Consider the following 27,597-nt stretch of genomic DNA (forward strand, 5'->3'; position numbering starts at 1 on the left):
ATCGCGCCGGCGCCGCTTACCCACGTGGCGGCCATGGGCGCCGCCATCTTGGGAGCGACGCCGGCAGGAGAGGACGCGCCGCCCGGAGCTCTTGGACCTGCTCCGGGCGGCGCTCGTGACAGAGCTGTATCTGATGTTTAAAACACTTGGCTTATCTGATTCTTAATTGGTAGTGTTCATTTCTTTATAAAATCTGTATGTATTTCAGTCTTTAGTATGAGCCAGTGTTGTCATAATTAAAGAGGGAGCATCATTTTTCTGTTCCTGATGCAATTATGTTCCTCTTCCTGGGATCCTCTCCATGTGATTTCTCTGCAAAATTTACAATTCATGCCACTGCACAGCAGCAATCTATCCTGGTGTTTCTCTTTATGGTGCCAGTGTATGGAGCCAAGCACCCAACCCCTGGCTCCCACACGTATAACATAAACAGAAGTGATTCATCAATCCCGCCAACACTGTCACCAGCTTTCAGCAAATATGGCTGCCATTTCAACCTGCACAAGAAATAATGTAGTGATTCATAACTCTCTGAACTGTGTATAATGTCTTAATACAGATATGACATTATCTGGAAACCAGTTATGCAGAAAGCTCCGAATTATGGAATGTCTCCCATAGACTATATCAAAATAATCAAAAATTTAAATGATTTCCTTTTTCTCTAATAGTAAAACAGTAGCTTGTACTTGAACCAAACTAAGATAAAAGTAATCCTTATTGGAAGCAGAACCATCTTATTGGAGTATTTTAATGTTTAGATGATTATCTATTAGATTTAAGGTATAAAGATACAAATTATGGAAAGATCAGTTATCTGGAAATCTCCAGGTCCCGAACAGGTCCTAAGCCTGTACTATCATTATTAGCAATCTCCCTTGAAATAACTGTACACATTTATGAGAAAGTTTAAATTGATATTGACACTTTCTAGATTTATACATGAACATCCAGTTTCTTTCCTTTCTAGTATTAAATGTTAATTCCCAAACAAAATTCTTGGACCCTTCTAGCCTCATATTATATTCCTGTGGGGGCTCCAGTCTGCCTCCTTCCTGTTACTGATGTAGGACAAAAACCCAATAGGCTGGATCATCACTGTGAACAGAACAGCTTCTCTAGCCTTTTAGCCCCCAAGTCAGGTATCAGCGGCAGTAGCAAAGGGAAAATTCCAACACAATAACATAAGAGGGGACTGTAGCATAACAAACTATTAGGGTTAAAAAGAATAAACAGTTCTAAAAACAGTTATTGCTCCTGATCCATTCATATGAAAACCATGGACGTGTTAGTATCACTTTAAATAATGCATTTATTTGACCTTTAAATAATGACGATCATGATATTGAACAATGACTTTATGTCTTGCACTGCCAAATAGACACTTAAGCTTCCTATTTTTGTGTCACATAATTAGTCTTCCTTTTGAGCTTTTATTACTTTTGTTTTGTTTGCTGGGAAAGAAAAACCTCGCCCATCACATTCCTCCTCTTAAACAGGCTAAGCTGGGATGCATAATAACAAACTGAAATGCAAGAAAGCAACAATTGTCTGTACAATGGGTGTAGCCATAGCTAGAAATAATAAGACATGAGACAAATACAGTCGTGCACATTTATTCTTACAGGGCCACTGGGTACTCATGGCTCATAGCTCACAGGCTCACAATACAGGGAGGAAAGGCTTAATGTACAAGGTGAATAGACAGCAGAACAAAAACTAAAATGCATACTGATGTTGTGCAGTTTTTGTCACTATTGCAATGCAGTTGAGATACAGAGCTTGTAATAAGAAGAAAAAAGTGGTTCTAAATTCTAAATAACTTTTACCCATTCTTAGTCTCCCAGCTGGCAAAAATTCAGAGTATATAAATATGTATGCAGCAGTAGAATATTAAAGGAGCAGCTTAACTTAAAATGACCTTTACCTTTGACAAAGGCAGCTTGCAGTTGGGCTTTATATTTTTTTTTTAACTATTTGCCTTGCTATTCTACAATTGTGAAATATAAACTGCAATCTGGCTGCCGGCTCAACTGACGTATATACTGTATCTTTCTATTAGTTTCCCAGTCTGCCATTCAAAACATAGTCTAGTTGCTAGGGTATTCACGGCAACCAGGTAAAAGTTTCAATTTCATATTGGAGAGGTTCAGAACAAAAAAAATCATCAATTTAGGGTTAGTTCACACAAGGAGATTTGGGGAGATTTTGTCACCTGGCGACTAATCGCCTCGTCTGAGCGACAATCTCCCCGAACTGCCTCAGCGTGTTTTCCCATAGGCTATAATGAAAAGTCGCCTGCGCTAAAGCACACACGGCGATGCGTTTTCCATAGTCGCCCGAAGTTGCCTCAAGGAGGAAAAAAAAAATCGGGGAAAGATAATTTTTGAGCAACTCTGCAAAATACATTTATTACAAATTATTTATGGTTTTTAAGATATTTGTATATGTATTGCTATTGAAAGCAGTGCTTACCTTTCTATTCTCTGTCCTGGTGACTCAGACTGTTGATACAATGTAAGTCAAGGCAGCTGATTAACAGACCTGTCTTTGCTGGGGAACTAAGACTTTTGCAACGTTGTTTAAAAAGTAACAACCAGGAGTTAAGTAAATGCTGCTTTTAATAGCAATTGGTTTTACAAATATCTTTAAAGGCACGGAGCATTTTTAATGAATGTATATTGGAAAGTTGCTTAGAATTACGTTTTATTGTATTAGGCAAATTGTTATTTTGGGGTTGACTTGTCCTTTAAAAATAAGTTCAAGGTCAAATTCTCTTTTATGGCTACACTGGGATTAGCTAAATACCATAAAGGATATAAATGACAAATGTTTATTGGGGATTATACCTTTTGCTGTAATCAGAATTCAGTGTCAGTCACTAAACATATGTGAAGCGGGAAGCCTTTAATATCATGTGGACACAGTATCTACGTTCGCTCATATGACCCTAAACAAAAATGATGAAACAATGGCATGGAAAGTGCCAAAAATTAGAAGATTGTATAAAGAGTCCAAATTCTATAAGGAATATTGAAATATGTGTATAAAGATTGAGAGTATAAAGAGTATTGATGGGCGAATTTGTCCCGTTTCGCCACGAATTTCGAAAATTTCCTGTGAAATTCGCGAAACTGGTGAAAAAGTTGCGAAATGACAATTTTGATGCCGGCGACAATTCGCCAGCATCAAAATGAGCGCCGCCATCAAAGTTACTGGCACCGATTAAAGGCGTCTAAATTCGACGCTGGCAAATTTTCGCCAGTGAATTATCAAAGCAAATTGGCGAATTTATTCACCGGTGACAAAACCAGCATATTCGTTGCAAATTCACGTCTAACAAATATATTCGCCCATCACTAATAAAGAAATTAGGCAGTTCACATTTACATTTAGTTCTACAATGGTGAACAAGTTGGACTGAGAACGCAAGTAGAAGTGTATCTATACCTTCTAGTTTAGTTTAGTTTATAAAATAAAATATTATCTATGCCAAAAATGAAGTGCATTTAAGCGGAGATTAACTTTATTGGTCAGATTTATAAAGGGTCGAATAGTCTATTAAAATTCACACATTCTAATTTTAATCCCCATATTCGAATGTAAATTTGAATGTGAGATTTATCACACCTCGACCCTGGAAACAGTTCTAATTCAAATATTGCCCACCTAAAACCTGCCCAGTTTATTTACAAGTCAATGGCAGGGGCCAGTTGAACCACTTGAATATGTTAATTGCCTTCATGACATCCAAGTTTGATTTGATGTAATTTGATGCGAATTTTTGATAGACTATTAGGGGCAAATTTACTTACCTCTGTAGATCCGCCAGCGTTGTCTTCGCCGCACTCCCCCGAACTTCGCCAGGTGTAGATTCGTCAGGACATCACAAATTCACGAAGATCCGAAGTTCCGCACAAGTTACCAATCGTTTCCGAAGTTGCGCTAGCGAAGTTACGATGAGTGGTCCGTTTCCGAAGTTGCTCTAGTGAAGGCTAATTTGCCTACGGCGCCAAATTTTATTTAGGTGTTCTAATGCCCTAAATATGTGCCAAAAGTATAGTTAAGGTGCCAGAAATGTAGGGGGGAAGGTGGGCACCCTAAAAAAAATTCGATCTTTTTCAGTCTATCACCCAAAAACCACCAACTATTTTGGGCAACTTTTTTTTTTAAAACTCCTATCTACTGTATTGCACTTCATCTGCTCTAACCTGGCGAAGTAAACTCTGGTTCAGAAAAAGACCGATATTAGTAAATTTGCGTATTTTTGCCCCCTTCGCCAGAGTGCAACTTCGCCAGCATTAGGGTGCGAAGTTGCGCTAGGCTATCAGCATCGGTGGTGAATTTTCGCCAGGGTGACTGATAGTAAATTTGCGAAGTTGCAAAATCCCTTTAGTAAATTTGCCCCTTAGACATTCGAGTTTTTTTTTTTAACGTATAAAAAATCAAGACCAATTGAAAAGCCTGACATTGGATGTACTGTATATTTTTTTAACTAAACAGGAATTTAAATACAAATGAAAAATAAGGCATGTTTGCCTTTAAACTTCAGAAAAAATTGTTCTTTCAGCACACAATCATAGTTACTAATCTTGAGCAACATAGCCGTTTTGAAACGAGGAAGGAAATATGTTTTAACCATGCTAAGTTACTGATAAGGAGGTTGTTTCTTCTTACAACTTTGCTTATGTACATTAAGGGTCAAACACATGTTAATTACCAGGCAGGAGTTGGTGCTTTTTTTACATATTGCTTCAGAGTATTTGGGACTTCATTTAGACTTTAGTGTCTTTTCGTGTCAGTGTTTGTGTCCACTAAACAGCACAACTCTTTGGTGACTGGTACAAAATACGAAACCTACAAAATGTATTACATATTCTTTCTTGATACTTCAATTAAAAGTTTTGAATTCTTCGTTCCTTCTCCTTACTTGAGCAATGTATTTATAAAACTATAAAAAAAATCGTGCAAAATGAGTTTGGCATATTTCTTAAGTTCCATTTGCATTTCTTACTCATGAATAAATGCCATACTTTTTTTTTTTACTTCCTTGTTTTCTGACAAAAAGTCACACAATTTCCCTCCCCAACCATAATTTGCATATACATTAGGATTCGGTTCGGCCCAGCAGAAGGATTTGGCCAGGTGTATATTGGGGAGCCAATGGCCATTCTCCCCCTATGCTCTACCTAGCTGGCCTTCAAACTGCTTGCTCACTACTCCATGCCCCAACTGCTTATTCATGAGCCTTACAGTCTGGGTAATAATGGCATTGATTACAGTATAAACTGTTTAACCTACAGTTCTTAAAATGTTTTCTTCTTAGTTGTGCCATTTTAATTTTGCCCAAATCCCTAGAAACAAGTGCTCCACATATCCTCTACTTGTCTAACAAATACATCGTTACATGTTTAGTGTTGACATAAAAGAAATCCAGTAAATCTAAACTGCTACATTTTTTATTTTCATTAGTCATAAAAAACTAAAATGGCTGATGACAAGTTTCACATCTATTTCTATTGACATAAAGACGATGACAAATCTAAAAAGCACAGCACACCAAAGCAAGCATAACAGACGGAGTCTAATGACTTGATGTTCTCCCTCTTAGTTTAAGGCATAACACGAAATGAAAAAAAAATAAAACTAAACATTGGTACAAAAAAAGAGTAATATGAGAGGTAGGTGTTTAGGGGACAAAAGTGAGAGCCTGTTTCCTACATTCTTGCTCTCAAGAATGCAACAATAATAGTAAAATAAACAAGAAATGTCCCTGTGAAGAATGCGGTAACGAAATGTAAAATCGACTTTAAAGGGTTAGTTCACCTTTAAGTTAATAGATGTATGTATGTTATAGAATGGCCAGTTTTAAGCAACTTTTCAGTTGATTTTAATTATTTACCGTTTTCTTCTGACTCTTTACAGCTTTCAAGAGAGTCACTGACTCCATCTAAAAAAAATCAGTACAAATAATTGTTTTAATAAAATATAAAAGAATTGTTACTGCTACTTTTTTATTTATTCAGGCCCTCTCCTATTCATGTTCTAGTCTTTTATTCAAATCAAGGCATAGTTGCTAGAGTAGTTTGGACCCTAGCTATAAGATTGTTAAAATTGCAAGCTGGAGACAGGGGTACTACTGCTATGAGGTGAGTTGAAAAACTCGCCTCTGACAGCAGCAGTCTGCTGTAGTGATGTGCGGGTCGGGTTAAACCTGCGCCTACCTGTGCCCGACTTCCGGGTTCCTTTTATAGACCCGCACCGACCTGCCCCGTCGATGTCGTGTGACGCCAGTGCGCATTGGTGCGAATTTCTAATAATATTGGAAGCACAGTGGGGCTTGTGATCATTGCCCGTTATAGGATCTTGTTCCTGGTGCTTTGTGCTTTTGAGCTTCTGTATTCTGATACCCGTTTTTGACTCCTGCCTGGCTTTGACGATTCTACTCCTGACCCTTGCCCGTTTACTGACTCCGATTCTGCTTAACCCCCTGAATGACTTCCTGGTTTGACCCTTGCCTGCCTGACTACGAATACTCTCCGCCTGCCCCGAACCGGACTGATCTGACTAAAATTCTATCTAAACCCCTTGTACCACGACCTTCTGCCCAAAGACTTGCTTACAGTTGTGCCCCTTTGTCTGCCCAGAACCCCTTGTCTTGCATCTCTCATTTTAAGACCTGGCGGCATATGAGTAGCTGAGGGCTCCTCCCGAAGCCAAAGGCGGCTGCTTCAGGCAGAAGCATTTGCCGATATCAGTGTGCTTGGAATCGGTTCTGGGTTTAGGGTGCCGACTGTTACATTCACTTTTTCAACCAGCTTCTGGCAGAACAATGAAAGCAAGAAGGTGATTGGCTGACATTGTTACTGTTATAAATCTCCATAAGGACACACAGCACTGTGCAATATATGAATAAATGAAATCCCAAGGTCTCTTAGAACGTTACATTCAGGGTTACTTCCTTGAACACAGGAGTTCGTTTTCTTTCTATTAAACGACTATTTTTAACACAATCTGAAAACCTTACTTCATCCACCCATGAACTGAAAGGGGGATTCCACCTTGGAGGTGGGACTGTCCCCACAGGCCACTGTCCTCTCAGAAGAGCAGCAAGTGGGAGGAGGGAGTGACATACGATAAATGAATCACCTCAGTTTGCAGCTTCACATGACTAAATATAGCGCACATGGTGGAATGACAAGAAGTCGCTCAGGGCTTTCATTCACGAAACTGGAAACCCATGATAATCCTGCAACACAGTTATTGGGGGGGGGGGGACAAATACATTAGTTCACAGGAGATTACACTGAAAACAGAAGCTTTAAGTACTTGCCTTTTTTTTCATTTAAAGGACAAGGAAATCCCCAATCACTGAGGGTGTAGATTTGTTTTATGAAACAGGGATTAGGGAGCACTGACCATCAAAAATGACTTTCCGAAAGATGGTGTGCAGGGTCAAGTTGTTTAAGCAGAATTAAGCAAAGGAAACATTGATAAATAAAGTATAAATGTGTTGGGCTGGGCTATATAGGGGAAAGTAGTGCATAGTGTTAAAATATAATTTACTAATGACTTCTGACCATTCTACAAGTTTGAACCTGACAGTCTAGTGCTGTTTTGTATCACAACTACTATGCAGCTCTCTTTCCCTCCACACACACAAATATATATAATAAAGATGTTTGCTTTAAACAGTAAATGTTACCTGCTGACTAGTTGCTATAAGTCACAAGATTGTATTACATATAGTGAATAAAGTACCCCCTCTTGTAAAATATAAGGATATTATAAGTTACCGAGGAGTTTCATGACCATATAAAAACTCGAGGCCGAAGGCCGAGTGTTTTTATACAGGTCATGGAACTCCGAGGTAACTTCTAATATCCTCATATTTTACAACTGGGGGTACTTTATTTATTATAATACACAAGTTTCAGTGAGTCATGTGACAGAAATGACATCAGAACTCACCATTTATAACTGATGACATCAGAACTCACCGTTTATAAGGATATAATTTACAGGATGGCTTTCATGGCTTTTGTGTATTATAACCATATAAGTTTAACAGAGAAGGTGTTAGTGTAATTGTTAGTCAGAGTTCAGTCAGACGGTTACTCTGATACAGGGCCGCCATCAGGGGGGGACAAGTGTCCCGAGCCTGGCAGTGCTGCACTTTTCAAGGAGCTGGGTCCCCCTTGACAGCTCTGAAGCCGTGCCGCCCAATCGAAGTCTTGAACAGCCAAATGCGGAAGTGCCAAACAGACGAAGTCCTGAAGCGGCGGAAAGACCCAAAGTCACGAAAGGAGCCGACACTGAAGTCCTGAAGCGGCAAAAAGAAACAAAGTCACGAAAAGATGCCGACACCGAAGTCCTGAAGCAGTGAAAAGACCTGGTGGCACGACAGGAGCTGACATTGAAACCCTGAAGCGGCGAAAAGACCCAAAGTCATGAAAACATCTATAATTGAAGTCCTGAAGCCATGAGTTCAATTCCACTGACACCAATGTGGATTTTTTTTTTTTTTTAATCACGGGGGTCACTGACCTTGGCAACCAAAAAATGATTGCCTTGAGAAGCTACAATTTTAACGCCATTGTTATTTTTTCTATTACTTATTTTTCTATTCAGTCCCTCACATATTAATCTTTCAGACTCTTATTCAAACCACTACCTGGTTGCTAGGGTTAATTGTATCCTAGCAACCAGATAGCTTCTGAAATTTCAAAGTAGAAAGTTGCTGTATGAAAAAGTTAATTAACTTGAAAAAAAACACACAAAAAAATCAGAAATTAAAACCAATTGCAAATGATCTTAGAAAACCACCCTCTACATCATACTGAGCATAAATGTAAAGGAAAACAACCACTTTAATGTAAACTTTTTATATTATATTATATTTGACTATTAGCAGATAGGCAGGTTAAAATAGTTGAAAGGTTGAACTTGATGGACTGGTGTCTTTTTTCAACCTAACATACTGTGTTACTATGTATTTTTACTAAAACCTATCAAAAATGCTACAGGATATAGTATAAAAGTATAGACTGGCCTCAACTGGCAGATATGGGATGTTTGAGGGTCAGCTCTGTATGGATAAAGGCTTCTTTCTTTAGAATCACTCATTTTCCGATACTAAAGAAAGCATAAACATATTGTCTGCCTGTCATTGTATGGAAACACCTCCTGCTTACTCACATGTGCTCACTCTGCTTCCTCTTCTGACACTTCACCTCCCACTGAGCAGCACAACAGCCGTCTATCTGCTCACTTTGAGTAAAGAGGAAGCGCCCTGTGTGTGTGCCAAGCATGGGGATGGCTTGAGGCTTGAAGGCGATCATCTTGATAAGTTTGCCAGCTCTATAATACAGAATCAAGGAGCTTCAAAGAAAGAGATCTCATATACACAGCAATAGGGTTAAAGGTAAGTGCCTACATTGTTGCTTTGGGTGCTTTTTCCTTTGGGGAGCTGGAGACCTTGTTAAGAATTGCTTGTCTGATGGTCAATTTATACCCTGAATTATATACTCTCAATATAACAGAAAGTCTAAACTAAACAATAAAGCAGAAACTTTAAGCCTATATGTGCTGACCTGTATGGGGGCCATGGAATTCCCAGTTTATTTTGTAGCCCTGGGGTTGTTATCAGCTGAACCTGATTAGGGAAATAAGATGTGTGCTGTGCAGGGGTAGACTGGTGGAGATGGGCCAATTACCCTGTAAACTTGTGTCGTTATGAGAGGTAGGTGCATCTTTGTGTTGTTAAGGTTCTACACTGTACTGTAGTAATATATGGAGACCTATTTATATATGAATACACATTTCTTAGTTCCTGCCTATTTACCATCACTTTGGATGTCCTGCATCCTTTCTGATTGTAAAACCCCCATGTTTCCTTCAGCAAATAACTAAATAAATCCCTCCACTATCCCTTATTTCCCCCCTGTTCAGCCCTGCAGAAGCCAAGCATTTTGTAGCTTTTAGCAGTTTGAGCTCTATGGAAGTTGTAGTTCAATGCCTGTCATCTGCAGGTACAGCAAGTCCATATGCATATAGTAGAATTGGTATGTTTAAGCTCCTGTAAGGAAGATGATTTAACTTGTGGTCTGCAAGCTGCAGATGGGTTTGTGGCTGAGACTGTGAATAAAAGTTGATAGAATCATTTTGAGTATAAGTGATCAGAAAAGTGCAGTGCGGGTAAAAAAGAAATACTGTAAACTCTCCATAAAACTGTCTCACTGCGCCCCCTAGTTCTAGAGAGTAAACTTGATTACAGGTGCAGGAGAACTGACCAATTAAATTGTTTTGTGCCAGCATTTATGCCATTTTATTGTGTTATGTTGACTTCATGATATCACACAGTAGGCAAATATCAAATGGGAGGATGTACTGGTGTTTAGTTGTTGTGCCACAGAAAAAGTTTGTTTAAAGGAGACATATCGGATAAATGAAAAAACCTTAATTTTTTAGGCAATTAGAAGTAATATATGGTGTTACTTTTACATGGTGCTAAAAATTAATATTATCTTTAAAAATAGCCCCTTTGTTGAAGCTCCCTATAGATGTTCTCTGGTCCATGTCTGTGTTTCAAATGAGGGGTGGGTGTGTCCTAACGGTCCCTGCCAGAAGGACAGTAGGAGGGGACAGCCAATCGCAGCCCTGCAGTCACACAAGCAAATACAGGCTTCAGTTCCCTATCAGGTCCTGCTAGCTGCTGATTGGTTCCTGTCCTACAGTGCAGTGAGCTGGAAGTAGAAGAGAAGGGAGGGATTATTAGAGTTTTTGCAGAAATATTCAATAAATCAGCCTGAAACACTACTTTTTTAAGCACAATTCTTCTATATCTAAATGAGTATAACACACTGGTACATTCTTATTTTTTACACAAAATGTCTCCTTTAAAGCTCCCATCTCCAGTTACAGGAACAAATAACATGGAGACAGATCAGTGGGGGGTCCTCACTGGAGAATTCCTTTGCATGTAAATTGCATGTAAATTTATATCTACCATATAAATCAGCCATCTGATTTATATGGTAGAGCCCAAATATAAATTGCATGTGGCATGTTCAGCTTCCATTCAGTATGGTTTCCTTCCTTCAGCACAACTTCTATAGTGATTACAGGTTTAGATGGAGTGACTATCTGATATTTATACTTATTCACTTATGTAGGCAAAAGACTGTTTTCTCATGAAGTACAAGCTCTGGCAAAGTTAATATTAATAAATGTGTTTATGAATGTATAACCATCTGTTGGCCACCAAAAACAAGCCTGTTGCATTGTGTTTGTTTATTGACATATCCTCACTAATTGGTGGTGGATCAGCTGATAACATTTCATTCATCTTTTGATTGGTCTATGACTCTATGCATTACTTTAGGCTAAGGCCACACTAGGCGATAGCGCCGCGACTTGACTCGCGGCGACTTTTCGCCGCGACTTTTAAGCCGCAATCGCTGGGGAAACTTTTGCGCTGGCGTCTATGGGGAATCGCGAAAAATCGCCAGCGTAAAAACACACGCGGCGATCTTTTTTCTATTGTCGCTCGAAATCGCCTAGCGAGGCAATTTCGAGCGACAGTAGAGAAAAGATCGCCGCGTGTGTTTTTACGCTGGCGATTTTTCGCGATTCCCCATAGACGCCAGCGCAAAAGTTTCCCCAGCGATTGCGGCTTAAAAGTCGCGGCGAAAAGTCGCCGCGAGTCAAATCGCGGCGCTATCGCCTAGTGTGGCCTTAGCCTTAAAGTGGACCTGTCACCCAGACACAAAAATCTGTATAATAAAAGTCCTTTTCAAATTAAACATTTTTTATTAAAGCATTCATAGCTGTTGTAAGCTCATTTAAAAATTTCAGCTGTCAATCAAGTATTGTCTGCCCCTCCTCTATGCCATGGGCATAGAGGCGGGGCAGACAATTACTTTCACTTTCCATTGAGCACTTCCTAGATGTCACTGCTCTCCACATATTCCCCCGTTCTCTTTACCATTTAATTGTGTAGCCAGGTCATGGGGATGTACATTGGGTCCCCTATTCTGGTGCACAAACAAGATTCTGAGACAATGCAAGACTTGTCTTAATAACAGTGTCCACAAAATGGCGGCTGCCTGCTCGCTATCATTTTGAATTCCCAGACTGAAGGAAACAAGATTCAAATAATTTATAGTGTAATTAAAGTTAATTTTGCTTGACTAATGTGATAAAATAGGATTTTGAATATTTTTTTGGGGTGACGGGTCCCCTTTATATGGTAGATACATTTGTATACATGCTCCCAGGCATTTCTGTCCATAGTTTGTGTTGTGCTGCTTTTGCTTTAGTGAAACAGATGACCATAAAAATATGTTTGCTTTGATCCCATGGGCACTAAAGTAAATTAAGATTCCAGCATTCTCTTTAGTGACAAAAGATTGAAGGAAGTTGAGATGGCATGTATTTAAAATAGAAGAAGACTGATCTTAGCTCCGGAAAGTACAGAACAATACAGGGACCAGTTACACTTAAAAAACCATCTGGGATTGTTACAGGGTAGAGCAATAAGAGTTACATTTATATCTGATGTTATTTAAGGTGCATAGGACTGCTAGTTTGACATCAGCGGTAGGAAAGCTTTTGCAAGGGGTCATAAGGGATATGATACTTGAATGAACACAGATAAAGGGTATGTAGATATAGCGGAGCTCACCCTCACTGCAGCTTAGCGTCTCCTCTTCCAGTCACTGCTCTCGTGGGAATCCGGCCACTTCAGTCCGGGGTTACACTTGCACAATGAAATTACCCACTGTTCGGCAATGACCAAAATACTGACAGGAGACGTTTGCTTCATATTAAAGATGCGGCTTTATTGTGCACACCATGTAGACATTGGCAGTGGGTTGGAGGTGAAACTAACGCGTTTCGTGCCCTAACTCTAATCGCTGTACTGTTTATACCAGCATGGTTTATTGCCAGAGTAATATAGACTCTGGGATAGCAGTCTGTGTGATAAAGGAAAACTATACCCCCAGAATGAATAATTAAAGGGGACCCGTCACCCAAAAAATATATTCATAATCCTATTTTATCACATCAATCACATCCGTCAAGCAAAATTAACTTTAATTACACTATGTAAATTATTTGAATCTTGTTTCCTCCAGTCTGGGAATTAATAATTATAGCAAGCAGGCAGGAGCCATATTGTGGACACTGTTATTAAGATAAGCCTTGCATCATCTCAAAATCTTGTTTGTGCACCAGAATGGGGGACCTGATGTCCATCCCCATGCCCTGGCTACATAATTAAATTGTGAAGAGAACGGGGGAATGTGTGGAGAGCAGTGATTTCTAGGAAGTGCTGAATGGAAAGTAAAAGTAATTGTCTGCCCCGCCTCTATGCCCAGGGCATAGAGGAGGGGCAGACAATATTTGATTGACAGCTGAGATGTTTAAATGAGCTTACAACAGCTATGAATGCTTTATTAAAAAATAGAAATTGGATTTCATGTTTAATTTGAAAAGGACTTTTATTATACAGATTTTTGTGTCTGGGTGACAGGTCCACTTTAAGTAACAGATATTTTATATGATATTAAGTGCCATATTAAATAATGTAATAAAACTGGAATATATATTTGCGTAAATATTGCCCTTTTACATCTTTTACCTTGAGTCCCCATTTTATAATATTCTCTGTGCTGCCTCAGAAATCATATGACCAGAAATACTGCAGCTCTAACTGTAACAGAAAGAAGTTTGTCCATTAATTGGCTCATGTGACCTAACATGTAGGGTCTGTTTACTATTTTTTTGTGTGTGTGTGTGATCCCGTAGCAGCCCTTATTTCTTAAAATACAATTTTCTGTTTAGGTTACCCAATGGCACATAAAATGGTTATTTACATGAAGCAGGATTTTACATATGAGCTGTTTCATGAAATGCAATTTTATACTGTAGACACCTACATTGTTCAGGGTATAGTTTTCCTTTAATGGATAAATTAAGGAACATTGGACAGGAACATAAAAAGGATAGATTCCAAACAGTGGTGGTAAATGGAACATTTTCTAATTGGACCACTGTTGTTAGTGGAATACAGCATGGGCTCTGTATTTGGCCCTTTATTTTTTAATGGGTTTATCGATGACCTAGATGTGGGAACTGTTAGTACTGTCTTTATTTTTTCTGATGATACTAAAATGTGCAAAACTATAAGTTCCATGCAGGATGCTGCCACTTTGCTGAGAGATTTGACTAGATTAGAGAATTGAGCAGCAATCTTGAAAATGAGGTTCAGTGGGGGTCATTTATGAACACTGGGCAAATGTGCCCGTGGACAGTTTCCCATGGCAACCAATCAGATTGTTGCATTCATTGTTCTACCTGCAGCTGCATGAAAAAACCAAGCGCGGATTCGTTGCTATGGGATACTGCCAGCGGGCAAATTTGCCCAGTGTTCATAAATGAGCTCCAGTGTGTTATACACTAAAATGGCAGCGTGTTGGGGTTATCTTTAAGGATTTTTTTTTTTTTTTTTTTTTGTGGATAACAATCTTTATTACTCTAGGCGATGTTAGTGGCTGCTGAATCAAGTAAAGTACTGTCTTGCAAAAAAGGGAATTAACTTACATAGTAACATAGTAAGTAAGGTTGAAAAAAGACACACGTCCATCAAGTTCAACCTGAGGGATAAAAACATAATTTTCCTCACCTAGAGTATGCAGTGCAGTTTTGGGCCCCAGTCCTTAAAGGGGAACTATTGCAAAAATGAAAATTTAATATAAGCTTCCTCATACTGAAGTAAGAAACTATTCAACAACAATCAATAAAAAAAAAATCTGCATTGTTTCTGAAATAATCAAGTTTATATTCCCTATTCCTCTCTCAGCATCTGTTTCTCTTCAGTCTTCATGCGGCAGTTGGGTGTCAGATGAATGATCCAATACTGTATATCTTATGGGGGGGGGGCTCCCTTTCCTAGCAGATGTATTAGAGCTCACTCAAATAACTGATTCCAGTACAAACAAAATCAAATGCTTTTTGTATAAATTCTGCATGTAGAGAGACAGGATTTCTGGTGATTTTAATAGAGTGAGCTCTAATACATCTTCTAGGCAAAAGGAGCCCCCACCTATAAGACCTATTAGATCATTCATCTGACACCCAACTTGAAGACAGAATGAGGAGAAACAGATGCTGAGAGGAACAGTGAAAATCAACTTGATTATTTCAGAAACGGTACAGAATTTTGAATTGTTTAAATTTCGAAAGTTTCTTATTTCAGTTTGCTGAAGATAATATTACATTTTCGCGATAGTTTCCCATTTAAGAAGGATATTAATGAGCTGCAGAGATGTGCAACTAAACTGATAAATGGAGTGAAATAATTCAAAAACTGAGGAAAGACTGGGATTGTTTTTGTCTGGAGAAAAGGTGCTTGTGAAGGCACATGATTACTTTCTACAAATACATTTGAGGACATTATAGATTGGAAGATATTTTCCCACAAACAAAACAAACCATAGGGCCCCCTTTAGACTAGAAGAAAAGAACTTTCATTTGAAGCAACGTAGGTGGTTCTTTACAGTGAGGACAGTGAGGTTTTGGAATGCACTGCCGGGTGATGTTGTGATGTCTGATTCTGTTAATGCCTTTAAGAATAGCTTGGATGATTTTTGACATGTGCTATTGTTGACCATGGATTCTGGCCCAAAAGTCAACCATTTCATGTCAGCAAATAAACCATGTGTGAAAATTATGAGATGGGAACAGGCCTTAATAATTATATTTATACGTTTATATTTACATATTTATACAGAAGTAAAAGCTATGTAGCACTCCACACATCTTACAATAACACAATGTAGGTACAAATAATCTCAGTACAGGGAAGGCAAATAAGTGAATTTCAGGTGTAACCTTCCCTAAAGAGCAGAGAAATAAGTGCTACAAACTACTCTTGCTGCCTCCAATGTTCTTGATTGAGAAAGCCTAGTAGCCCTTATACAGCCACTTTTTAACCTAAATATCCTCTTATTAAGTGCTGGCAGACTGAAAAGTGGCAGTATTGACATTGTTAGGCATTTCCAGTTCAGGAGAATGGGAGGTAGATGGGGTGGTTTTTGGTGATTCACTGTGGGTTGAAATAAGCAGATTGAGTAAACATCTTCTAAACTAACCAGAAAAATAGGACAACTGGCACAGAACATATTGGCAAAGAGCCGTGCAGTTCAAATAATCTAGACTTTGTTAAGATGCTAAGTTATATGGGAAGGAGAAGATACATATTGTATATGTATAAGTTCCAGTGACTGGGTGATGCACAGAATGTGCCTAGATAATGACGCCCTCCTGCATAGTATAGATCATATCTAGGTACAAAGCATTGAAAGGCTTGTGGTGTGTTTTTCTTGGTACTGTAGACCATATCTCAATATGAATTCTCTTGGTTCTGTTGATTATGCAGATTATTCAGTTTCCAAAAATATCTGATAAGTTCTTTATGTATTTTAGCATCTAAATGGAAATATGTCTGCACTCTATTTAGAGAATTTCATTTAAAATCCCAACCTACCCCTCTGAAGTTTAGTAAAGATGACTTTTATAACTTCCCAGCTATCTAACAGTATTAGTGGTGCTGCAAGCGTTTCTGCAATGGAAAATAAGTAGTTCATACACATTGACAGAGAAAAAACCCACAGCTTGCTTGTGATTTATTAACTCACGAATTAGTAAATTGAGCACAAATTGCAAGAAACACTTTTTTTATGGACAACTCCTATTATGTTGGGGGAATACTGCATTGTGGGTAAAAAAATATTGTATTTGCAAATGACCACTATAGTGATGCTTGCAGTGTGTTTAAATTTGATTACTTGTCCTGCCCATTATTTTCATTATTTTAAGTATAAACCAAATTCAGCTTCTGTAAAGTGTATTTGGAACCCTGTGCTTTGGAATAAGAACGTTATACTGTTCCTCATTTACACTGTGTATTTTTGGTAAGTGCCATTATTTGGGTTTGTGACCATTTAAAATATTTCTGTTCATTTTCTGCTTACATCCATTTGTTGTGGTATCTTCACAACTTCTTCTCATATTTTTCACTGTTCTGTGCGTTGGCCCCGGCATCTCTTTCTGTTGCTTTTTTTGTCACTTAAGTTCCTCATTTTCCATACAGATGCAAATGTCTTGGTTGCTTCAAACTACAAATTCACATAGCATAAATACATGTAATTATAAATGTTTTTTTATCTTAACATTTTCAAATTATCTATTAAGCTATATACATGTTTTGATGTGGGAAAGGATTTGGAATGCCCAAGTAAAGTGGGAATTTCATTGTCCTAAAGAGCTTGAAAACCCTAAACTGGCAGTGCCCAGTTAATGAGAATTGCTGCTTTTTAAATAAATTTGTATAGACACAGGTAACAAGGTGATGGATGAAAATAGGTTCTCCAGGTGTGTTTGCCTAAAAAAAATGGCATTGTTGTTTCTGTTATCCAGAAAGCTCTGAATTAGGGGCCACATCTCATAGATTCCATTTCAATATTTCACATTTTTTTTTAAATGATTTCTATTTCTTTATAATAATAAGAGAGCACCTTGTACTTGGTCCAAACTAAAATATAATTAATCCTTATTGGAAGCAAAACATTCTACTGATTTTAAATGTTAATAGATTTTTTAGTTAACTTAAAGGGGTTGTTCACCTTCCAATACTTTTTTTCAGTTCAGTTGGTTTCAGAGAGTTCACCAGAAATAAATATTTTTTCCATTTACTTTATATTTTCTATGTGTGACCATTATTCTAATATAAAAGTGTAAAGTGTAATTTTTCACCTTCTAAAGCAGCTCTGGGAAGGGGGGGGGGGTCACTGACCCTGTAAACGGTTATAAATGGATACATTCAGTTGATGCATTTCTTATCTTTGTTCCTGCTGAGCAGAATCTCTGAGTTTCATTACAGGCAGCTGTTAGAATTGATACAATAGTTGTAATTCAGAGATCCAGAGATGCTGCTGAGAAATGTATCAACTAAATATTGTAACAGTTCGGAATGTGCACCTGAATTACTGAAGTGCCAGACTGAAACCCCAGAGACAGGAACATGAAACTTAGATTTTGGAAAAAACATAAAAAATAGAGAATGGAAAGTAATTAAAAAAGTCCTTATTTCTGGGGAACAATCTGAAAACAATTGCACTGAAAAAAAGTGTTTGGAACAACCCCTTTATAGGGATTCTGTCACGGGAAAATGTTTTTTTTCAAACCACGTCAGTTAATAGTACTGTTCTAGCAGACTTCTGCATTGTAATCTGTTTTTCAATAGAGCAAACAGACTTTTTATATTTAATTTTGAAATCTGACATGAGACTAGACATGTTGTTAGTTTCCCAGGTGCCCTCAGCCATGTGATTAGTGCTCTGCTAAACTTCAGTGTCTCTTTACTGCTGCACTGCAAGTTGGAGTGATATCACCCCCCTTTGCCCTAATAGCCCGAATGGCTGCCTATTCACCAATATGTTATAAAAGACAAAAACTTTGCTTCAGATCTAGTAACTCACAGCAGACAGCAATTATTGCTATGAAATCAACAATTTGTTTGGTAACTAGACTTTTTTTTTAAGGTTTTATTCAGTCCAACTTCTTCTTCCTTAGTTTGGGCTGACCTTTAGTTAGGGCTGACCTCCACAAGTGTTTTATAATGGATGGTGTTGCTGCAAGTGATCATTTCATTGAGGCATTTTTAGACCTTATTTCATGTAACCATTTAGGGCACAAATGTTTTTTGAAGGAGGTGTAATCGCATGCGTCCAAATGTAATGGGGCTGATAATCACACCCCTAAAGCCCTGTACTGTACACACATTCTTCACCTGTTCAAACCTCAGACAAACAGCTGGAGGGGCATCAGCTTTGTGTCACTGTATGTAGTTAATATAATTAATCAACTGTACACTTGCAATTCACACATACTTCACTGGTGGTGCTGGCCCTCCTTTGACCTGGCTTGGTCTCTTAACAACAACAAAAAATTCATGAATCTGCACACACTCAATTTCTGCCTTTTATTGTATTACCGACATTATTAACGTTTTGGAGGGCATACCCAGCCTTCATCAGGATAATCAACTGCAGAATTTGTGTGTGCGGATCCGGATTTGTTCATCTTGATTCATCCTGATAGGTTTCCCTGTCTCCTGCTGTATTTTGTTTGCCCTATGCTCCCTGTGTGTGCCATACTCTGTCTTCCTTATGCCCCTGTGTGTGCCTTACTCACGGAAAAAACCAAAAAGACTTTTTGAGAAACCGGACGGTGGGAAAAGTGGAACAGCATTTGTATTTAAAGTAAATATCAGATGTGTTTCGTAAGATATATATATATATATATTTTTTTTTTAACAAAATCTAATTATTTCTAAGACTTTTTAAAGAAATGAACACTCTTAAAATGATAATATTGTAGCAATGTTAGCATAATACTCTGCCTGCAGGGTTGCATTATCCCGTCCCTTGTATATTCACTGTTTTAAGAAATAGGAACAATTCTTCAATTAATCTAACTCTTTTATGATCTTGTAACTGTAGAATGCTCTTAGTTGTAATTGCATCTTGACAAGAAAGCAAATATGCAGTAGAGTTTGTTTCATCTGAAAACAAAAAACAGTCTCAAGTACTCACAACAGAATATCTAAAATACTCCTTCATAATTCAGTCAAGCCCTTTTTCATGTAGGTACTTGACATACTATTGCACACTAAGCTAAAGGTAAATAGGTACATGTGATACCACAAATATATTTTGGTTGTAACATGTAATTATTGTAAGTATTGTAATTATTGCATTAGAAAAAAATTGTGTGGATGCATTTAAAAAGTTTTTCATTAACTTAGTTAAAATCTGTGCAAGATGAGATATCTACAGTATCTACTTATACAAAATGAATTTCTACTAGTAAAAGGGAAATTCAATAGAATACAAATAGATTCCTAGTCTCCATAAAAATCAATGGCTAGCTGTGGTTCTAGCGGAGTGCTAGTTGTTGTTGTTGTAAAGAGTATCATTTATAGGACCAGAGACCTGGGGAAACAATATGTATACTCCACTAAATCATTTTAATTACTTGTCATTATGGGAAATATACAAGCATTAATTGGGTAATATTGGGGGATAATTAGGTCATGTGTAATTCTCTTGATTCTATTCTATAAGAAGTGACCTGTAACAATTCCTTGGCTTTGTCAACATACATTTCCCTTTCACTAATAATAAAAAGTAAAAATAAGAAGTACAAGCAGTATAACGGAGTTATACCCACTTTTATCTATTGCTATCTACTTTAATATCTATAGAGTAAAAAATAATGTATTGTACAGTTATTTTAATTAAATATAATGGGGTAGGGTTATATTAATGAAAAATAATTTATTTGTAGAAGACATCGACACATACAATGCTTTTCAATAACTTCTGGAGCAGTTTCCATAAATAGCTAGCCACAGCCAAATTAATAATAGGGCTGCAGATGCATCTTCAGGGCCTATAGTAAGTGTCACAGTATGTCTGCCTGGAACTGGCATAGGAACCCAGAACAAGGCAAAGGGTTAAGAACTGGGGTTTCTAGTACAGGTATGGGGTCACTTATCCGCAAACTTGATTTCCAAAAACCCAAGAAGACCATCTCCCAAAATCTTACACAACTTTTAATAATTATTTCTTTTTTCTCTACAGTAATAACCTTGTACTTGATGGTAACTAAAATATGAAATGTGAAATGTGAAACTATTTAAGATTTTAGCATTTAGTGCTTGTATTCAGAAGAATGAGGAAGGAACTTGTGACTGTTGCATAAGGACAATTATAAGACTCGACACGTTGCACCAAATTGAGGAGGAGTGAAGTAGGGAGAATTTTTCATAAGCATGCTCAATTACATGCTCACGAGTTGCAAATGCTCATAAAAATATGATAGCTTACACACATCTCAGGAGAGTTCTTCAAAGTTGGCATTGCACATAATTATAATGCAGGGTGATGAATACTTGCTCAACAGTATAACAAAATCACATTGCATAATCTGATGAAAGAGTTTTCGAGCAACAGAGCTTTTATTGTTCTATGAACCGGTCCCTACAAACCCATTGCACTCAGCCACCCATTTAGATATCACAACACAGGCATGCTTTGGCGTTGTATCAATGGTATCAAAGTGCGGAAGTGCAATGTTTCGGGGCCACGCCCCTTTCTCAAGCATGGCCCCAAAACATTGCACTTCTGCACTTTGAATTAAAGCAAGGGTTTTCCTGCAAATCAAGCCTTGTGTACCGGTATCTTTGTTACATTGCCCTATCCTGAGGTTGCCGTATACTCTACTACTGAGCACCAGTCTGCTCTATCCTCTTCCAGTGACTCATGTCCATATAAGCAACCTTATAAAACAGTATAAATGTAATCAAGAAAATTCAAAGGAGGAAATCGCCAACTGTTTGCTCTCATTGTGAAAAACTAAATAAAGTTCAATGGAACTTCATGAGAAAATACAGTATCATAATGCATGTTTCACTATGTTATACATAGTAATACAGATTAATACATAACCAAACACAGGCAAAAATTCATATACAGATATGGGAACTGTAAATAAAGAATGCTTGGGACCTGGGTTTTTCTGGATAATGGATCTTTCTGTAATTTGGATCTTTATACCTTGTCTACTAGAAAATCATGTAAACATTAAATAAACCCAATAGGCTTTATTGGGAACAAGGAACAATTGGCAAATTCAGATAAGTTCTCTTTAATCCAATTGTTCCTTAAAGTTGTATAATGATAGTGCTGGGTTAATTTGTTTAGTTCAGTATATGATATAAGCCACACACCCATGCACCAGACTGATTTTAATTGCAACACATGGATGAGCTGCATTTTTTGTTTTTGTATATTCTATAAAGGAAAGTGGCTTTCCCTTTAATGCTTGCTCTCCCAACCCCCGCCCCTCTAAACACAGTCCTACAGATTACTTAAAAGCCCATAATGCTGAATGTTTCTTTGGAAGAGGTCATGCCAAATAAAGAGAGAAGCAGGTATGGTCTTTCTCCTCCCAAAGAAAATACCCTTTTTCACTTAGGTAGGACTGATGCATGGACACTGCCTTGGCGGGGCGCATCAGCTTATGCATACTTTGTACAAACCATGTAACCAAAAGTGTCTCTTTTTGCCAAATTCAGATAAGTTCTCTTTAATCCAATTGTTCCTTAAAGTTGTATAATGATAGGGCTGGGTTAATTTGTTTAGTTCAATATATATATATATATATATATATATATATATATATATATATATATATATATATATATATATATATATATATATATATATATATATATATATATATATATATATATATATATATTCGTACAAACTGGAGTGGAGCGGTGTCCCTGTCGTGGACTTAGTCCATATTCTGGACAAAATATATATCAAAACAAAAAAGTCCAGACCAATGTAGTGAAATAAAAGTATTGCTTTATCAGAAACTCTGCAACGTTTCGAAGCTCCCGCTTCTTTATCAAGCAGTATACATCAAAGTGACATCACATCCTATATAAAGGCTATGCCTTAACACACCTGACACGTGAAACAAATCAAATCAAAGCTAATCCAATCAGGATCCTGGAACATGTAAATCAGGTTCCACCCATATTATATACATCACATTTTGTGTTTATGGCTTTTGAACATCATATCACATATTACAGTTATCATATTACAGCATATGTCATTTTTAAGTATGTGACAATATTGTAACCTCTAGTGGAACTAACTAGCTACATTTAGATGCAATGTGTGTTAAAGACAACATAGTCCCAAACCACACCCATAAGTAACAATATTATATAAAGGCATGTAGGTCATATTCCCTATTCAGACCCTTGGGATGCAGCGTTTGCAAAGTATGAATCCAGAACTTCTCCCTTTTCTGGAGCTGTAAGACTTACTTTGTTTTGATATATATATAAATTCCACAATGCGTATGTCTTTATAAAGGAAGCATTGGTATTTTATACTTCCCAAAGATACGGTGCTGTGCTGGGAGTTTAAGAAAGGGGTTGTTTAAAACTCGTAGCACTGTTTCAAGCTATTGTGCTTAGGTTGAAAGTTTTCCTTATGCATTGGAGACCTGTAAGATTGTTAAGTTTATGAAACTGGCTATATACAAACCCCTGAATAAGTTAACGGTGCACTTATGCACTTCTGTCTGGAGTTTTATTAATCACAAACAAAAAAAAATATTCTTGCGTTTCTTCAAGCTGAAGAAATTTGAACTGAATTTTCACTTGTGAGATTGTGTGAGAAAAATCAAGAGAGGATCTTCTCCAAAAGCGTGGCTAAATTATTCCCTCTTCCACTGACAGTAGAGATGCAAATTCAGTTGAGGCAATACAGACTTTTTTGATAGAATTTTACCGTGGTTTCCATATTTTATTTTATTTTGTTTGGTAGTAGGCTTGATGAAACATTCTGTCAAATCATAATTCATTTTGAATGCATAAGTATACGGCTCTTCCCTATCCCATTTATACCTCATATAACAGTTTAGGCTTGTTCTAATATTTCTAAATATCCAGTCCTCCTGTGGACATCTAGGACCAGCTATGAGATAGATTTGGTCTTCTCAATGCCTTTATAACTATTTTATATATGTTTCTATTGTGTTAATCAATCGGCAAATTTAAAAACAAATTTGAATTGTCCTTGTCTAACTTTTGTTTGTTTATTTTTTATAGCAATCATGAAGGATCGCCTTAGTGAACTGTTGGAATATGCAAAGCTCCACATCCAGTATATCCAGAGTGAAGAAGAGAATGACTTGAAAAGCGTTGGTGTATTTGAGACTGACCATGCGTTGGAAAGCCTGTACCAAGATATACAGCTCATCCGGACAGAAAACCAATTAATGAAAGTCGATGTTAAACGCTTGGGAAAGCAAACCACCCGCTTCCTCACTTCAATGCGTCGCCTCAGCAGTATCAAAAGAGATTCCAGCAGCATTGCTAAAGACATTAAGACAAGAGCTGAAGGCATACACAGAAAACTCCAAAGCCTTAAAAATTTCAGCGAGGACTCAGAGAGCAAATATGGAGAAAGTTCAGTCATGGCACGTGTATCAAAATCTCAGTACATGACTCTAACACGTGAGTTTCAGCAAGTCATGGTTGAGTACAATGAGGCTGAGATGGTCCAGAGGGAAAACTGCAAGATCCGCATCCAGCGTCAGCTAGAGATAATGGGGAAAGATGTGTCTTGCAATCAGATAGATGAAATGATTGAGCAAGGCAAATGGGATGTCTTCTCTGAAAACCTGCTATCTGATGTTAAAGTTGCCCGTTCAGCCTTGAATGAGATTGAAACACGCCATAAGGAGCTCTTAAAACTAGAAACGCGTATTAGGGAGGTCCATGACCTCTTTTTACAGATGGCGTTGTTGGTGGAAGAACAAGCAGAGACCTTAAATGTTGTTGAGCTTAATATGGAAAAAGTGAAAGATTATGTGGGAGAAGCGAAAGCTCAAGTTAAACAAGCTGTTGAATATAAGAGAAAGCACCCTTGCCGTCGCATGTTTTGTTGCTGCTTTCCTTGCTGCAATTGATTCTTTTTCAAGTAAATGTTTTAGCAGACTTTTCCTTTTGCAAAAAAAAAAGTGTTGATATGAAATTACATTTACAAAATGAATAAGTGTTTATACAGGGGGCTGCAGTTAAATAAGGGAAGGAGCTTAGCTCACCTCCAGCAGTTTAGTGATCCGCTCTTAAAACCATATTACTTCTTGCAGTCAGCTGTCCCCTCATGTGCATTTTTGGGCCTTTATTTGCTTTTTAAATTACTTTATGTTTTGCTTGCCTACGTTCACAAGCATAAAATGGCAAGCTATATGCATAAATAAGTAAGGAATGACCATGTGTATAAACAAAGCTTATTTAGATAAATTGCTGAAGAGTTTACTTAACAGAGGTGCACAGGCAATCCATTTGTGTTATACCTACAGACATGCTGCCTACATTCCACTAACACCTACACACACTTTTTTTTAGATTGTAGGTCTAAATTCAGCCTGCCAGTCTGGATGGCTTATTCATTTTCCATTTGTTCGTTGAACAATTCCGAGCATGGACCTATAGGTCAGACTTGTTTTCTTGAACAGTTAATTTTATCTACATGAAGACGCCATGCTGCTAAATGAAAAAGGTCATATGATTACTAGCTGTTCAGAATTCAAAATATTCATGCTATTACCATCAAAGAAGGTTTCAAAGTGTATAATTTCCAATCTCCAAAATTCAAAAGCTTCAAATGCTTTCCTACCAACAATAATGAAACCATAGAAGCAGCTTTGGCTTTCCGAAGTCGCCCAAAGTTGCCTTCCAAGGAAGGACTTTGGAAAGCCAAAGAGAATCATATGTTTCCCCATCGTCAATTTACATTATTGCCGACTGGAAAACATTTGGAGTGGATTAGTACTGGCGCTAGAGGAATTTAATGGCAGGGTCTATCAGTGATCCAAATTTGCACCCCATGTTACCTGCTTACCTTTCAGCTCCTTTTTGTATTTAGCCAGTGATACTTGGATTTAGAATTGTCTGGAAATGTCTGTGTGAAAATGCTTATGTTTTACATTGTGTTTACATTTACACAGAGCATGTTCTTGAGTGTAATTTTTTTATGTGAAGGTTCTAGGTGTGCTATTTATAAAAAAAAAAATACTCATATCCGTATTAAGCAGAAACATAAGTCAAAAATATACCATTTGATGGAAAAAGCTTTTTGTCTAGTAAACTTACAGTATACTATCCACCATAGTTCATCTGCACAAGAACATTGGTGTCTTATGCAGTTCCTACATAAGTCTAGTAGGCTTGCAATTCTGTCTACATAATTTTATACTTGTGGGTTCATCAACAGATCAAAGCATATGTCATTAATTGGCTTTTAAATGGCAATGGGAAGCGGCACTAATCATTATGGCACATTCTGATAAGTATGGACCTAGAACCACAGCATCAAAAGGCCCTAAATCATTAGCTATACCCCCCGCTTATTGCTGTTGAACTGCATGCAAATGCAACTAAGCAATTTTTACCCATTTGCACAAGATTTGAGAAGCTACAGCAACTAATTTTGAGCTCAGAAAACACATTGCAGGCCAAAAATACCACAAAATGTGGCCTAACTGGACATGTACATGATGAGAGTAGGAGGAGGTGCCAGACACAGCAGGAAAATAATGTATGTGCTGCTGACATGGATTGCTAGGCCCTTCATGGCATAGAGTTAGAAATTTGCACAGCACTATTTTGGACAAAGGTGAGCTTGCTTAGGGCTTAAGTAGAATTTAATATAACTGCTTTATGCAAAGCCATTGTGACCCAGCAACCAGTTTTTTCTTTCTTGTGCGTTTTTATGTTTGCGCTCTTCTTTTCTGTGTCATTTTACTGTTTTGCTTTTATTATATATGTATCCAATGAGTCTGACCTAGCCTTTCAAAACACTGCATTGTGAGAATAATTCTCAGAGGCAGTATATGTATTTCCATAAATGAGTAATAATTTTAACCCTTATTTGCTCACATGCAAAGCAATATACAGCAACATTTTCCACCATTGGGTCAGGCAGTGCATTGTACTTACTGTGCTATTTATTAAACTTGTTTCATATGTCCAAATAAAATTCCTGTAAACCTACTGGCTTTTGTATGCTTTTACGTATTCATCTATCTTTTTCCTTTACAATGTCTGAAGAAAACTTTGATCACACCAGCATTATAACGTAATGTGCCAGTCTCTTTCAGTTGCTGCCGCTGGATTCTAAGAGTTGTAATTAAGCATCTAATGGAGAACTTGTAGAGGGGTTGTGAGGGATGGCAGATGTTTTATACTTTCATGTATTCACATACATATACAGCATTTTTCTTTAGGCATCTTCCTTCTGTATCTCACTGTTGTCTCTGTAAATGATGACAGCTCTAACTCTTCTGTTCTAGCTTCCTGTGCTAACTTGTTACAGGCGCCGCACTGTTAGAAAACTGTTAAAACCAAACCAGCTATACAAGAAACAGAACCAGGCCTTTTTTTCCTCATCATTTTATTATCCATAACTTCATTTAGTGACAGATTTGGGTATCTTTTAAACATATGTCGACACACAACGGGCAATTTTGTAAGGATGCGATTAAAATTAATGCATGTTTTTGGAGTATGCAAAGAAACTGGAGTACTTACAGGAAACCCATGCAGATAAAGTGTTTTTGTATCATATGTTCTTCTGTTTCTGTATTTGCATAAAGTTATTTCTCTAGAAGATAAGCCTTATACAGTATTTGCATAAAACAGTTGGTTTATAGATAGCATACTGTACAAATAAGGATTTTCGGTCTTCAGCAAAAATGCACATAAATAAGAATCAATAAGCATTCTAGGGGGACCCACTATTCTTTTTTCTCTCCTTGCTGAAGAGTTGATATTATAAGAGACTGACATTCCTAAGTCTGCATATTGATAACCCATCCTTACTACTAACCTCTAGTTACTTAGTCTAATGGCTAAATTTCCTAACTAAAATA

The 27,597-nt window shown here is 37.5% G+C and overlaps 1 protein-coding gene across 2 annotated transcripts; it reads left to right on the plus strand.

Moving 5' to 3' along the window:
- The first annotated feature begins 9,289 nt into the window (after positions 1-9,289).
- On the plus strand, positions 9,290-26,719 carry stx11.S (syntaxin 11 S homeolog). Of its 2 annotated transcripts, none has more exon segments than NM_001093177.1 (2): positions 9,290-9,424; positions 23,768-26,719. In NM_001093177.1, a coding segment is annotated over 1 exon segment (858 nt). In that variant the 5' UTR covers positions 9,290-9,424; positions 23,768-23,772; the 3' UTR covers positions 24,631-26,719.
- Positions 26,720-27,597: the final 878 nt, after the last annotated feature.

The sequence above is a fragment of the Xenopus laevis genome, chromosome 5S, assembly GCF_017654675.1.
Source record: "Xenopus laevis strain J_2021 chromosome 5S, Xenopus_laevis_v10.1, whole genome shotgun sequence".
Classification (NCBI taxonomy): Eukaryota; Metazoa; Chordata; class Amphibia; order Anura; family Pipidae; genus Xenopus; species Xenopus laevis.